Genomic DNA, 14,588 nt, shown 5'->3' on the forward strand with positions numbered 1-14,588 from the left:
GCTCTGATTAGTATCTAGCTTCTTGAGTGTTGTTGGAGCTCCTCATTCATCCAGGTAGGTGGAGAGTATTCCATTTGCAGAAGAAAATTCTAAGCTTCCTTTTGTCTTTTACTTGGGAATATGTTTTGTGTTTTCACTGCTAAAAGGGATAGCTCTAATTTTAAGGTTAAAGCCCCTAATTCTGGATTTTTCAGAGAAAATGCATCTCTGCAGTCACCTTATCCAATACCTTTATCATTTTAAATACTTTGATTAGATCATCACCTTATAAAATCAAGAAAATATAACCAAGTCCACACAATCAGTTAACTTAATTTAAGCCCTTATGCATTGCATTATTTTGGTGAATTTGCACAGCAAATTGCTCCAAAGCTAGTACATCTTAGCTCTAATATAATCTGTGTCCAAAACAGAACATTGTACTGCTGACTTTAAAATTGGAGCATCGCTTTCTGACTTGTATAGTCCACTCCCCTGGAGATAAAAGCCAACATCTCACGAGCCTATCTGAACATTCTTTGTTCTTGGCTTTGTGTGAATTTTGTACATAGATGACAAAATTTCTTTGCTGATCAATAGCTCTTGACCTCTCACCATGAAGAAAATATTCTGACCTTTTTCGGCTCCAAAGTAGATGACTTCAGTTCTCTCCATTGAACTCCACCTGCCATAGCTTTACATTCTAATGTAGTCTGTCTATATACTTTTTTTTTGTAACTCCATGTCCCAAAAAACAACTTAGATGTACAGCTCTCTGTTCCTTCATTCAATTCAGTGATATACATGAGGAAAATTAATGCCCTGCTCAGATTTTTTTTATTTCAGGGAGGACCAGTTATCTTCTTTTACATAGGACTTAAGAGTAGGATATTCAGTCCTTTGAGCCTGCTCCACCATTCAGTAAGAGCATGGAGGATGTGCTTGTGGCTTCAACACCACCTTATTATTTGCCTTCCTATAATCCATGACTCCCTTGTCTATCAAAAAAACCAATCTAACTTAGCCTTGAATAAGCACATCTACCCAGTCTGCACTATTTTCTGGGGAAGATCATTTCACCAACTAACCACCTCTGGGAGAAATTAATTCTCCTCATCTCATATCACCTCTTATTCTTAAGCTATATCCTTTGATTCTAGTCTCTACTACACAAGAAAAATTCTTTCAGATTCAGGGATTGATCCCTTTATTTTGGTTATTTGTGTTTAGTCTTCTAGCCAATTAACAATAGATTTCACTGGGTTACCTCCCATTCTATGTTCTTTTATTTTTCTTTCCCTGTTAATTGTGCAGAGCTTTATCAGATAAATTCTGGAAATTCAGATAGATAATTTCCAAAGATGCTGCACTCTACTGTGAAAGCAGATTTCTCAAGAAATTCAACAATATTAATCCTTATGGAATATCACCAGTCAGCTTATACCTCCCATGCGTTTGATTATCTCCCATGCGTTTGAGATGCCAGTAAGTTTTCCACAACTGATGTTTTCTGTGATCCTTCAACAATTGAATGACACTGATAATTTACCAATGCACAGCTTAATTCTCGAATCTAGAGTGCTTTGTAGATCATGTCTAATGCATCTGAAATTGCTTCACTTTTTTTTAGTGTTCTGGGATAGAAATGATCAGGACTTGGATCTTGTCCTATTATGTTTGTATTGATTTTTTTTTGTAAATTAAACTCACTGACTTGATCTCTTTTACTCTTTTTTGTTTTTTGTAGCTCTCCCACTCCAGTAGATTTCCTTGCATTCTCCTTGCATTTAATTTGGCACTGTGCCATATCTCACTTGTCAACCATGGTGGCTGAACTTTATAAATGAATCTTGTTTCTATTAGGACAATGTGCCGTGTCTTATTAAATACTTCTTTGATTGCTTGCCATGGCTTACCTTTTATCAATTCAGCCCGGTTTGCTGTGGTTAATTAATTTCTAAGTTTGTTACTTAAATATAAAACCTTAGTTTTGCCTCTTCATTCTTCCTCTCAATTCTAACATCAACTTCAATCATTATTTTGATTCATATTTTCAAGATGTATCCATATGATCATATCTGTTAACTAATGCTCATTAGCTACTCATTACTAAATCAATTGTGGCTTGTTCCTTATAAGTTACAAACTATTTTGTTCTACATATACCTGTTTAGAGTATATTCCTTATGCACTTCAATTGTTCTACTTTTCCATAGATTATAGCAGATTTGACATTCAAAGTGGACTACAACTAGACTCTAGAGAAAACTGCTGAAATAAGACCATCGACTAATTTTGTGGTCAAATTTCCTACTTATAAAATGGTGGCACACTTCTCACATTAACATGCTAAGAGAAAGAACTTAAATGAATCTTGTGAAGCATGGTCAGTTAAATAACTGTAGATTAAGCAGATGGAGTTAGAATATCATTGTATCACCCAGTGTCAATGGGACTTAGCAAAGGTAGCTCCAAAATCCTTATGTTGCTGATTTGCAACAAATCTCTGGAGTTGTATAAAACATTTGCCATTATCCTTTTTTTAAATAAGTTAAAATAGTGTTAAAATTGCAATTAATTTTCAACATAAATATTCAAACGAATGGATTCTAATATTGGTAACTAGGTTGTGTTTATATCTAAAACGAAAACAGAAATTGCTGGTGAAACTCAGCAGATCTGGTTGCATCTGTGGGAAGAAAGCAGAGTTAACATTTCAAGTCCCCTGATACTTTATCAGAACTGATAGCAGCTAGGAAAATGTGATATTTATGCATGTGTATATCTGCATATGTACTCATTTTAACGTAATTGGATTATTTTAACTGTTACTCTTCATCTTAGATTAGTAACAATTTAATGAGTGTATAGTTAAACATGCTGCATTTTGTTTTATGCACGATCTTATCTTTAACATATGTGAACCCCTTTACAAACACCCCTTTTGTGTGTTTATAGGATATAGTGTCACAACATCATTCAACTCAACTTTCAGGACTGGAAGGAACTTTCAACTATCCTTTTCTTGAATAAATTAAAGCTACAAACTTTGCAAATAAGCTATTGTTTCGCAAGATCTGCACATCTGCTAATATATTTGTCTTTGAATCTGTACCTAGCCATAGCCAACCAATGATTAAGGTCTTCTCAAGTATAGGGATAAATTAAGTCTTTATACAACATCACCTATTTTAATATTTTAATGCTTAAAGTAAGTCATTGTATGCTTATTTACATCAGTGACCTTTTTTTTGCCCTTGGATCCTGTGTAGCTATCAGGAACATGCAAGTCAAAAGTGAAAATCAACAGTCTGATTGTACAAATACACTCACATGAGAGAGAGAAAGAGATGTTTAGTTCATGCTTATATTGAGCAAAGTTTGATTATGACTTAGTTTTAGGGAGGGCTTGCTGAAAATAAAGTTGTTTAGATGCAAGTGTTCTTTTGTCTTTTAATGGCATGATAATTTAAGTAAGGGATTTATACAATGCATGTTAAAAAGTGAGAAACTTCCATTATGCAAAGCCATAGTTAGAATCAATATGTTTGCTCAGTTGTAGGCTTGTTATTGATATAAGGAGCAGGCTGGCTCCATATGTAGAAATAACTCAGTAAATTCTTGTTAAGAACAAGCCAGTCTCCAAAGTAAAAATATGCTGAGGATAAAAGTTCCTTTTCTCATTTCATAGACCAGAGCTAAACCTATAGCCTAGTCCATGAATGTGCCTTTCATCTCATTCCAAATGTGAGCTTCAGGCAATTGCTGACATTATCAAACATTTGGTGGTAGGCTCTTACTCAAATATAAAAGAGCCATCGTAAATATTTCTAAATCATTACAAAAGCTCACACTCCACATTTATCAACTGCTGCAGGCCAAGTTCAAGTCTTAATTGGTGCTCTTAACATTTGCACGAAGTACATTGTGTCAGAAGCAATTCAATAGATTTGCTGGAATTTTGGGCAGGTGATGCCTTTCCACTATTCCTCATTTATTTCCCCAAGGAAAGAGGCAGCACAAGAAACCCCTGCCACACTGTCAGCATAGCTTTCCTCTGTCAACAAAAGGGATAGTGACCAAGTGGAAATAATGGTCAGGATTTGGCATTAATAATGTTGATACAATTATTGGCATTTATTATCATTACTCCTATGAAACCAGCAGCAATGTTTCGTGTTCATACATGTTCAACAAAGTGTGGAAATTCAGATGTTGTTAGAACTTCTAAAAATTTTCATGGGTTCAACTGCTGGAAGACTACAATCAATTTGGTATCAATGAACTTTGCCCTTGCAAAAAGCAAGATAAATTTAAAAGTTGCTCTACTTTTAAGGAGGTGCAATTGGATTTTTAGTTAGATATTAAGTTTACAATCTAACTTGCCCTGAAAATCATAGCAAGTGCAAACAAGACAAATCCTGTGTATTTCTCAGCAACCTCTTGATGTTAGTGACGCTGGAGGTCTCCAAATCCAATTAAAATTTTGCAGTCAGCTGCAATTAAGACACATTGCTTCTTCAGAGGCCCACAGCCCCTCGGGTTTCTCCTGAGTCCCAATAGCTTGGAGCATGCTGTAACAGCACCTTTTTAGAATGGAGTGTCTTCTCCCTGCTCCTCGGTACCAGACTGACTAGCCACCTGAAGGTAGCAACTTCACCTCTGACTGCCTCTATCCAATTGAATAAACTGACTGTTCAGTAAACATGAAGAGTTTTGGGTCACCAATTGACAATCTTTTGCCAAGCCTTGCCCTTCTTGCTCTGTAATCCTGAATGTAACTAATATTTTGGATCAGTCAAATGTAGCAAATCTTTGGAACTCCCCCTTTCTCTGAATATTTCAATATTCACAGATTGCTGGTGTGCACTGTATAAAATGGTTACAAAAAGAGGATTTCATCATACTGGTCTAGGTTAGTCAGCAATGACTCAACTTCAGCAAATAGAAATTGCTGGAAATACTCAGCAGGTCTAGTAGCATCTGTGGAGAGAAATAGAGTTAGTATTTTGGGTTGAGTGATCCTTCCTCAGAACTGCCTTGTACAATGTCCTAGTAAACCATTCAGTTGTATTCAAAAAAAAGCAACTCACCATCTAGTTAATTGCAATTAGAATGGGCAATAAATATCTTGAGAGTGATGCCTACAAAAAACAAAATATCATAAAAATTCTGGGGTCATTTTAACCCAACCTCCTTCATGAGAAACGCTAATTGTTATAATAAGGAAGCATTTCAGATTTTATCATTTAAAATTGAGCAGTTTCACAGCCATATGTAAGGTGATGTGCAGTAGTTGCAGGAGCACACAGCAACATAACCAAATGCGCAATATAATGTGTGTAACCTGAAGCCAAGAATAGACATGATGTCCAGCAAAGTTTCGCTTGAGATGGCTGAAAACCACTCTCAAACAATCAATGATAATAAGAATTTCTGATTCAGTGGTTATGAAATTTTTAGGCCCCACTAACACACCTCTTACACTATTCTAATGAAGTTTTCTGATAGTGATAAGTTTTCAACAGGCAGCTTGATGGTACCCTCACCTCTACTAATCAGCTCTCAATCTCAAATTCCACTTTGGTTTTCTTCTCTCGTGGCTTTCTCTCCTGGATCTACCCTCTTTCTTCATTTTCACCATCTTCCGTTCTGCAACTGTAACCATTCCTTTCTGTGTTTTTTTTAAAATCCTTTACTTTCTCCCGCTTTTATTGCTCTATGACCTCTTGCATTTAGCTCTCCCTCTTTTTGGTCTTTTCATTTCAATCTTTCCATTTTCTTCCCACTACCTTTTTTTTCTCTCCTTAGCAGTTAGTCTGCTGACTTTCTGCAGCCATAGAGGTGTCCTATCAGGGGCACAAGAGGGAAAGCATCTAAAAGAGTGCTGTGATGACGCAGGACTTATAAAGAGCAAGGAAGGAGAAAAAGCTTCCCAGATTTTTCCCTCCTTTATTCTTGGACGGGTGTTGAGTTTCCTTGGCAGGCCAGCATTTGTTGCCCTTGGATGGATTAAGTCTCAACTTCCCTCAAGAGTCCACTTATTGTCGTGGGTTTGGAATCATGTTCAGGACCAATGAGCTCATGTCTTAGAACATTAACTGGGAGCTTTGGATTACTCGTCCAGTTGCATTACCACCTTGCCACCACCTCCCCGTGTAGAAGCCGCAAATCTCTAGTCCGTTTCTCCTGTTGGTAGTGCCATGCATCCCAGTTGGTATAACTCCGATCTGCCTCGCTGATAGTCGCGTTCTGATCTTGAGTTTCTGGCTGGACGTTTTGGGACGCTGCCTTGACTAAGAGGTGACTTTCATTGGTCGAAGTGAGTGGATAGTCCAAGAATCAGCGGGTGGCCGAATGCAGTAACCGGAACCCGCGCTGTCCTTCAGTATAACAGCGAGGTTTCACAACCTTGAAGGGAAAAAAAAATGCTGGATTTCTCTCTCGAGGACAAGAAGGGCAAACAAACACAGCACGAGAAGATAAATATGACATCAATAAACCATTTAACCCCTCGAATTAATACATCTCACACTGACCCGAAAAGTGTCCTTACTCGCCTCCAATATTATTAATGCAACATAAATAAGCATTTTACCCTTTTAACCCATCTTCTTTAAAACAAAAACAGAATAATTTAGAAGCCTGGACTCTCAAACTCTTTCATGGGTCAAACATTGCAGTTTGAAATGTTACCCTGATCCAGTAATGTGATTGTGTGTGTCTTTTTTTCACAGCCTGTCTTCCTGTTCTTTCGAATAGCTGCTGGGGCAGGTAAACCTAATAGAAATATGCGCAACTGTTGTGTGGTGCAGTGATGTGGTGGTAAATATTAATGTTTTATTTTTTTTACTATTCACTCATTTTCATTTTGGGCACTGAACTAATTTGTTGACACTTTTTAACACTTTGGCTCTTGCTGTTAACCGATATTAACTGCGGTTTCCTTGTTGCTGTCTCTCCTCTGTGACTTCGCAGCTAAACGGTATCAGCGGACTGAGAAAATCTTTCGAGAAACTGCCCTCTAGTCTGTTTGCAACAAGCAAATAAGAAGCGGAGGAACAGGGACATTAGAACGTTCGCACACATCTCTCTCATTCGATTCATGTTGATGCTGTATTTCTTAGGGCCGCACCTCAAGCTGCTCATCATCCATTTTGCTTTGACGTCTGAAGTCTTGCACAAGACGGCCACACATACCTCGCCATTTCAGACCTTCCTGTGACACTTGAATTAAATGTGGGACAGTTTTAAAAACGTGTCACAGATTTGTTGCCAAACACTAACAGTAGAATTTACTACACCTTTAAATATCTCACGTTTATAATGTTTAGCTGAAAACATTGTCTGTCTTTTAAAAGGAAGAAGCTGTTTCCTTATGTAAAGTTTTATGAAGTGCAATGTGAAAATTGTATATCGATACTGTATTAGAGAGGGTTTTTTTGTACATTGGATTGTATAGATCGTGGAATTACTTCCAGTGATGGTATTATTGATATTCCCTTCATCTTTTTATGTCTGTGGTAGGCTAGTTAGATATGTTCATTTTGGTGATTCCCTATATTAGATACTACATTTTACATATCTGGTTTTGAATCACAGTTTAGCTCCTCTCATTTTTATATTCACTTTTAAAAGGAAACTAATTTATAATATAATCTTTCCACAAGCCTACGTGAAATTCCTTTCATAAAGACTGACTGCTCTGACATATCAACTATTAGTTAGTACCTGCAGCAGATTGAATAGATAAAAAAAGTACAAGTCCTCGACCAAATTAGACTGTAGATAAAGCTTGTACCGTGCCATTGTTGATGAAATAATCGAAGTTGCTATAAGCACCACACAACAGTCTTTGTGTTCAGTACTTCTATTGTAACTTATTCCTGAATAATACTGTTTTCAGAATGTGAAAATTAAGAGGATGGGTATCATAAGATTTTTTGTAAACTATTTCTGTCTATTTTTGTTACTGCATATAGTGCCAAGTATCTATGGACAGAGTTTAGTGGGAATCTCTCCTGATAATCGCTTGCTAAATGTGCTTTAATGGATTGTATATAATGCCCTGAAACCTGAAGTCGCCAATTTCGTATTGTACCGCGTATATTTAATCTCCAGCGCTAATGTTGCAAATTTTACATGCTGCCTTCTTTACAGCATTAAAAGATGATTAGGTCCGAAAATGGGAAACACAGCCAATGCCGAAACGTTTCCTCTTATCGATTTAATTTACTACACTACAAAGTTCACTAGCTACTTGATAGCGGTGGATTGATGCGTGTTTTCGTATAAATCACTACGATTGGAAATGATTTTGTGTCCGCCGGCAGAATTTATGTGGCCGTGACCGTGAGATCATTCTCGTCTGTAGACCGAATGCAACAAGGAGGACGCAGACAAACTGTACCGATGTGTCCATGTATCAATAGCCACACACTGTAAACTATTTTATTAAATCAAGGATTCAACTTAAGTGACGTTTATGGGCTATAGAAATAAAATTCTTTGTTTCTCAAACAATTCAAGTGTCACGATTAGTTTATTTCTTGCTTGTAACCGACTCTTCTGTCTGATATCTGGGTCTCCTTTTGATTTGTAACTGAGACGCGCCTTTTCCCATTTCTAGAACTTAATTCCTCTTAACTTTTCCTGGACGGGCGACGCAAGACCCCCCCCCCCCCCCCCCACCCCGAAGTGTGAGGACGTGAAAAGTAGGAGGTTCTTTAAAAACTCTGGGACCAAGGGCTTCATCGGCGAGACCCACACACACCGACCGAGCTGACCACGGGTTGAATTTCACAAGGGGGCATGAGTAAAGCAAAATAAGAAACGGGTGTTTGGAGGCGTCTGGTTTGGGGTTAAAAACAAAGATGCGGATGCTGAGAGAAAAAAAATCAAGAAATGCTTGAGAAACTCAGCAAGTTTGGCAGCATCTGTGGAGAGAAAGCAAGGGTTAACGTTTCGACTCCAGTGATCCTTCTTCAGAACCCAACGTTGCACTAATTTGTGCGGGTTTAAGATTCCCAACTCTTTGCAGGTACCCTGATCTCCTGTGGCAGGTTGGTATTTCCAGCAGCTGCAGTGAGATTCTCTGGGAACTGTCCCACACGGTTAAGCAGCATCCATGGGAGGGAAAGGGGCAAGTGAAACTTTATTTCGGCTCACACCCCATCAGAGCAGCACTATCAAACATAGATTGAACTGATAGCAAATCTAGTTAACCATGAGCGAGAACAGACTTTGCTATCGTTCACACTTTGACGGTCTCACCAAGTGACCGAGTCCTCTCGGCATGAGCTGGTGTGATGTAGATTTCCCACCCAGCGCCACTGAAATAAGTGAAATAATCACAAATCCCTATCGTCTTCTTAAGCAGATATATTGTGCGGCGTACTTAGAAAGTCTATGATCGGACTATTTAAAATTCACGTAAACTGCTTGAAAATTGATGCAAGATTTAAAAAGTCTTGAGTTAATTTGTGAAATCAGAAATATTCTCATCTCAATTGACGAAAAATGCAGAAGATCTTGCACCGAGTGAAATGTATTTTAAAATGTTAAAAGGTTAGTTGTGGGTGAGGGAATAAAGTTAAAAAGTATATCTTTTTAAAACAGCAACATCGTTGTATTAAACACGGACATGGTAGAAAAAAACACCTGAAGAGTGATATGGGTGACCCCTACAACACACACGCACACACACACATGCGGTTTCGTACTGCATTTGAAGCATAAAACTCTTTCAGTCACTATTTGCTGTTTTCTCTCTAATGATTGTCAGTTTCATGCGCTGAACCGGCTCCCTGATTTCTCTTCCCCGGATCTAAACTTGGCGACCGTATCTAACCTCAGTAACTATATCGCGCGGGAAGTTTATTTTTCTATTGACGAATTGTTCTTTTCTCTCAGACAACTTCTTGGAAAGTGAACTAAAAACCAGAGAACGGCGCAAGCCGCCGCAATCGCAGCTCCCAAACTCTCTCCCTCTCGCAGTTGTTCTTCCCTTTTGTGCCAGTCCTCTCCCGCTATGTGACCTTGCCCACACCCCCCTCCACCCCCTCCCCAGCTCTTCACTCATTTCAGAACTGATTCCACCCTCGCCCCTGCAATACCCGCACAATATCCACACCGTGCGAGTTCTCAAAGTTTGCAAGAGCGGCCAGTGATTCTGCTTAAGAAATGAGCGACTGAAATGTGTCTGCAGTGAGATATTTCGTTATGTCAATCTATATGGCCATCAATGATTCTAGATGGATGAGGGCTGGAAGGAGAGGGAGAAAGATGTTAACTCTTCTTCAACAGACAGGCGAGAATATGACATCTGGTCTCCAATGAGGAGGCACACCACACTGATGCATAAGTGGTTGGAAGCATTGATACATCAAATCGCGATATATTTTGGTAAATATTCGATAAGTTAATTTTAGTTTCAATGTGATATGACGGCGTTATTATTTTAAAACAATAACTAATACCAAAGTGTCCCAACATTGGACTCCAGACACATATGAGTGTTTTTGAACAAGAAACGGTTCCCGCTTTCATTTGTTCGCTCATATAAATGATTCCGTCGAATTACGAGTGAGTCTGTAAATTCAGCAGAATTCGATCTATTTCTGAGGTGGCCTGGATGGGCTATGCATCGCGCCCCACAGCAGACTCTGAGCAGCAGCACCGCAGACCTGGCTCAGAGCCGCGGTCATCCATTCCCTCAAAAATCAAATACTTCACTTTTTAAAAATGTCAAAAACCTCACTGGCTCATCTCCGACCAGTTTGATTTCTGAAATGATAACGGAGTTCATCGGCTGTAAAACAAAACGCCTGTAAACATGACTGTAATACTCACATAACTAGTAAATGCAATTTCAATCTAAAAGATGGGAAACTTGTCAAAATGTTATGACAAATTTAAGATGTTAGTTACGTTTGCAGTAACTATGAGCTTTATTCCAAAGCAGCTTCTATTGATAACTTTGATGGGGTCTGTTGCCCCGGTTGAGATTCACACTGGCTTGTTTGTAACTTACATAACTGCTACAATAATATGAACTGTCCCGGCACTGATTGCAGCAGTGGTTATAAACACACCCAATTGCACTGACCTGCAAAGCCCCCAGCTTTGAATATTAAACTCTCAACAAATTCACCAAAATGTTATCAAACTAGGTTTGCAAGTTCCGTTTGATACAAAGCCTGTTAGTAAAGTGATAACATGCAAAATGCTTGTTACTCTCTATTCTTGAAACAACTCGGAATTAATTCGAGGTTATCTGCGCAGTTAACAGACCGTTTTGGTTCCAGTCATCACTGAAGGGGGTCTGAATTTGTCAAGTCACAGGTGACTGTTTAGCAAACCCCGTGTAAATCATGAACTCTAGCTTCAGGGCACAAAAATCAGCCGGATTCCGACCACCGGGTTTCATATTGTTAAATAATTTATTGGCAATACAAAGTTTCCCCCACCCCTCGCCCCAACCACTGTGGACGCAATAATATTTCCTTCAAACATCTCCAGCAGTGTTCGGAAATTCCTTGGGATTTAATGGCGCTAAAACGCGGGAAGAAAAAAAACTCCTCTGAAGGAAGTCACTAACACAGGCGAAAGCAAAATATTAGCCTTAGAATGTGAATGCACAAAAAAAAGTTTACATTTAATATTTTTTACAACACAAACGTGCATCTTAGTATGTACAGCTACAGTTGTAATCTGTAATTTATACAAAAGGATGAGCTCTGATTGTTATTCCTTAACATTGAAAATTCTAAGAAAAACACCCCTAGTTTTATAGTCACTTGAGGGTGAACTGTGATTTCCAACAACTCCTTTTAAACCTCCGCCAGATTCAGTCCAAGTTATTTATATAATCGAGCTGTAAGATAATTCCATAACTTATTCTGTAAAAAATATATACATCTCACATACATTAAGCTGTACAACACATATCACCATTCTCTGGAACATCGATTTATTTTAAACTTTTTATATATACCCTGGTTAATTCAGCCTTTCAAGCTGTTCAAATAATCATTTCTTTTTTTTTCCTTAAAAAAAAGTTTGTCACAAGATCTCCGGGCTGTTGTGTGGGTCCAGGATGGTGAGCGATCCGGCGCTTTTGTGCTTTTTTAATAACCGTGTGATTTTCTCGTCATCTGAGTTGGGATCAAGGGGTCTGTTGTACTCGTCTTCATCCTCTTCGTTTTCCGACGTTTCCTTGAGTTTTTCAGTCTCTGAATCGTGCTTTTTCTTGGCCGTGGCCATTTCAGCCGCGTGTTTCTTCCTCCATTTGGTCCGTCTGTTCTGAAACCACACCTGTTGCGGACAGAAAATTGAATGTGTCAATGCGGTGTGTTTCAGTTCCCTGTCCGAGCAGCCGAGCTTAATCTCAACCATCCCGCCTTGTGTTCAGCAATGCAGTTAACTGACTTTAACTCACTATCCGAAATGTTATAGAGGAAGGGAGGCCGAGTTTTACCCATTATCCCCATCGTTTTCCAGAAGTTTTAAGTTTAATACAACGCTGTGTGCACTCGGGCAATTGTAAAATGCGTCGTCTCAAAGAACGAAACGACGGCAATACAGTTTGCAATGTTGTGTCTGCTACTTTTTATTTCACAAGAACTGGCAAGGTCAAATTTCAGTTTAGTGTATTCGACACTCAAAATGAAACATTTGGATTTAGAAAAGGGCAGAGGAAATGCACAATCCGTTGTTGGTGCTTGTACAACAGTGTCCACATTTCTAACACCAACATTACTAAAGTAGTTACGTGGAAACTATGAGTCAACATTAGCCGCTTCCAGCCACTTTAGGATTGCTGTCAATCCCGGCCTGATAGAAGTACCTAAATCACTATTGCGAATAAACAGGTCTACAACAACAATAAAAAAATCTACAACGCTTTAGCATTAACAGCATAATTTGAATGCACGATTCTGCTGTATGTTTATTGAGGACGTTAGCAAATACTAAGTTGAATGTTTCCTTATTGTGACCACCAGGTTCTATCTAAGTTCGCCGTATGGATTCAGTTAGGCAACCAAGTGAGACGTTTTACCTTTACTTGACTCTCTGTCATTCCCAAAGAGTAGGCTAACCGGGCTCTTTCTGGTCCAGCTAAATATTTGGTCTGTTCAAACGTTTTTTCCAGAGCGAAAATCTGTTGACCTGAAAATGTTGGCCTGGAATGTTTCTTCTTCCCGTCTTTATCAAGGACCAAACTGCCCTGTGCTGTGGAGGGGGAAAACGGAAAAAAAATTCAAACAGGGAAATATTGTCTGTAATATGTAGATCGACGGCATTAAAATAAAAACAAGCGAGCCCAGTTCTTTGCAAGTTAAAAGTGAACACGTGAAGAAGTGGGATTGGCTGCAATTAATGGCCGTGTTCTGTCATTTTTTTTGAGGAGTTTCACAAAATCAAAACAAAACCAGCAAGTGCCTGTTGGGTCAGCACTGACAGCGCAAAACGAAACAACACATTGCTAAGCTGTCTCACCAGTTGAATCAGTGTTTATCACAATGATAGTGTTAACGTTACAGCAGCTGGGCTTCAGGAAAAGTTCGTCAAGCTGAAGTGAAAGCATTTATCCGGAATTTCACAGCAAACAGTAAAGTTATTTTCTCGAGACACACTTTTAACTAATAATGTCAAATAACAGATTCGAACGTATATGTATGTATACACGTGTAAATCTAAGTCTATATGAGAGAATATGTGTAAACATTAAAAACAGCAACAGAGTACGTACTTGGGCAAGCCACCCTGGGATCTCTCCACGGAGATCCTTGCATCATTCCCGGCCAGAAGATGGGAGGTCTCCCCGGCAATTCAGCGAGGGGCTTGGGGTACCTGGAGACGCTGGCTGCTGTCGGGTTGAAATACATCCCCGCCGTGGTGGCAAGTCCGTTGAGTCGAGGGAGTCCAGAGAGCAGATTGCCAGCGGTAGTGACCGGGCGGCCTAGGATGTCGCTGATCCCGTGCGGCGTCCCCAGCGGGATCTGCGCGTTCAAACTCGCCAGGGTCGGCGCCTTGAAGCTGGACGGATTCTGCAAGGAGTAGGGAAATATAGACGCCTTCATCTCAGTCATGTTATGAAGCGCAGCCAGCGGCGTACTGCTCAGGACGAATGCACTCTGGCGGGTATCCATCTGCCCGACGGCTAACATTTGATCAGCTCATAGAGTTGACAGGGCCACTGGCAAACGCTGCGAGAGCTCTGCTGGATCGTCCTGTTGTTGCTGGTACAGATCTATCGGTATATGATAGAGGGTGACCGTGCCACCAGTCAGAAGTTGGGTTGATCCAGAAGAGGCTGTCCAGTCCGGGGAGATCTCCAGGCTGGGGGGTGGGGAGTGTGAGGGGTTGGGGGGGGGGGGAGGGGTAGGGAGTGGAGGGGGTGGGGAGTGGGGGGTGCTGTGTGCTGGGAGGTGGAGGGGAGGCAGCACGCTGTGCTCTGTGGCCCGGCCACCAGCCACTGTCCTGGGCTTCCCGCGGAAATTGAGGCGAGTCGAGGGCCGGGCGCGGGAGATGCGCTGATAAACCTGCCATTCCCCCCTCGCCATTGGTCCAGGGCCGACACCCTCGCTCTGTGATTGGCCGCACGC

The 14,588-nt window shown here is 40.0% G+C and overlaps 2 protein-coding genes across 3 annotated transcripts in view; one reads left to right on the plus strand and one right to left on the minus strand.

Annotated features, from left to right (window-relative positions):
• LOC140463542 (inositol polyphosphate-5-phosphatase A-like) overlaps positions 1–8,502 on the plus strand; it is a 528,804-nt gene extending 520,302 nt beyond the window's left edge. The window contains exons 15-16 of one of the 2 annotated variants that reach the window (XM_072557674.1): positions 6,717–6,753; positions 6,958–8,502. In XM_072557674.1, coding sequence (XP_072413775.1) covers positions 6,717–6,753; positions 6,958–7,007 — 87 coding nt within the window. In that variant the 3' untranslated portion in view covers positions 7,008–8,502. Of the gene's footprint in view, positions 1–6,716; positions 6,805–6,957 lie in introns of both variants that reach the window. The other variant, XM_072557675.1, reaches the window with a different exon arrangement.
• Positions 8,503–11,614: 3,112 nt separating this feature from the next.
• nkx6.2 (NK6 homeobox 2) lies at positions 11,615–14,343 on the minus strand. The gene is made up of 3 exons (XM_072557676.1): positions 13,733–14,343; positions 13,040–13,212; positions 11,615–12,294 (listed from the first exon to the last, which is right to left on the minus strand). Exons 1-3 carry the CDS (start codon positions 14,148–14,150, stop codon positions 12,043–12,045), a joined length of 843 nt encoding a protein of 280 aa, XP_072413777.1. The 5' UTR covers positions 14,151–14,343; the 3' UTR covers positions 11,615–12,042.
• Positions 14,344–14,588: the final 245 nt, after the last annotated feature.

Source organism: Chiloscyllium punctatum, chromosome 38 (assembly GCF_047496795.1).
Source record: "Chiloscyllium punctatum isolate Juve2018m chromosome 38, sChiPun1.3, whole genome shotgun sequence".
In the NCBI taxonomy this organism is placed as follows: Eukaryota; Metazoa; Chordata; class Chondrichthyes; order Orectolobiformes; family Hemiscylliidae; genus Chiloscyllium; species Chiloscyllium punctatum.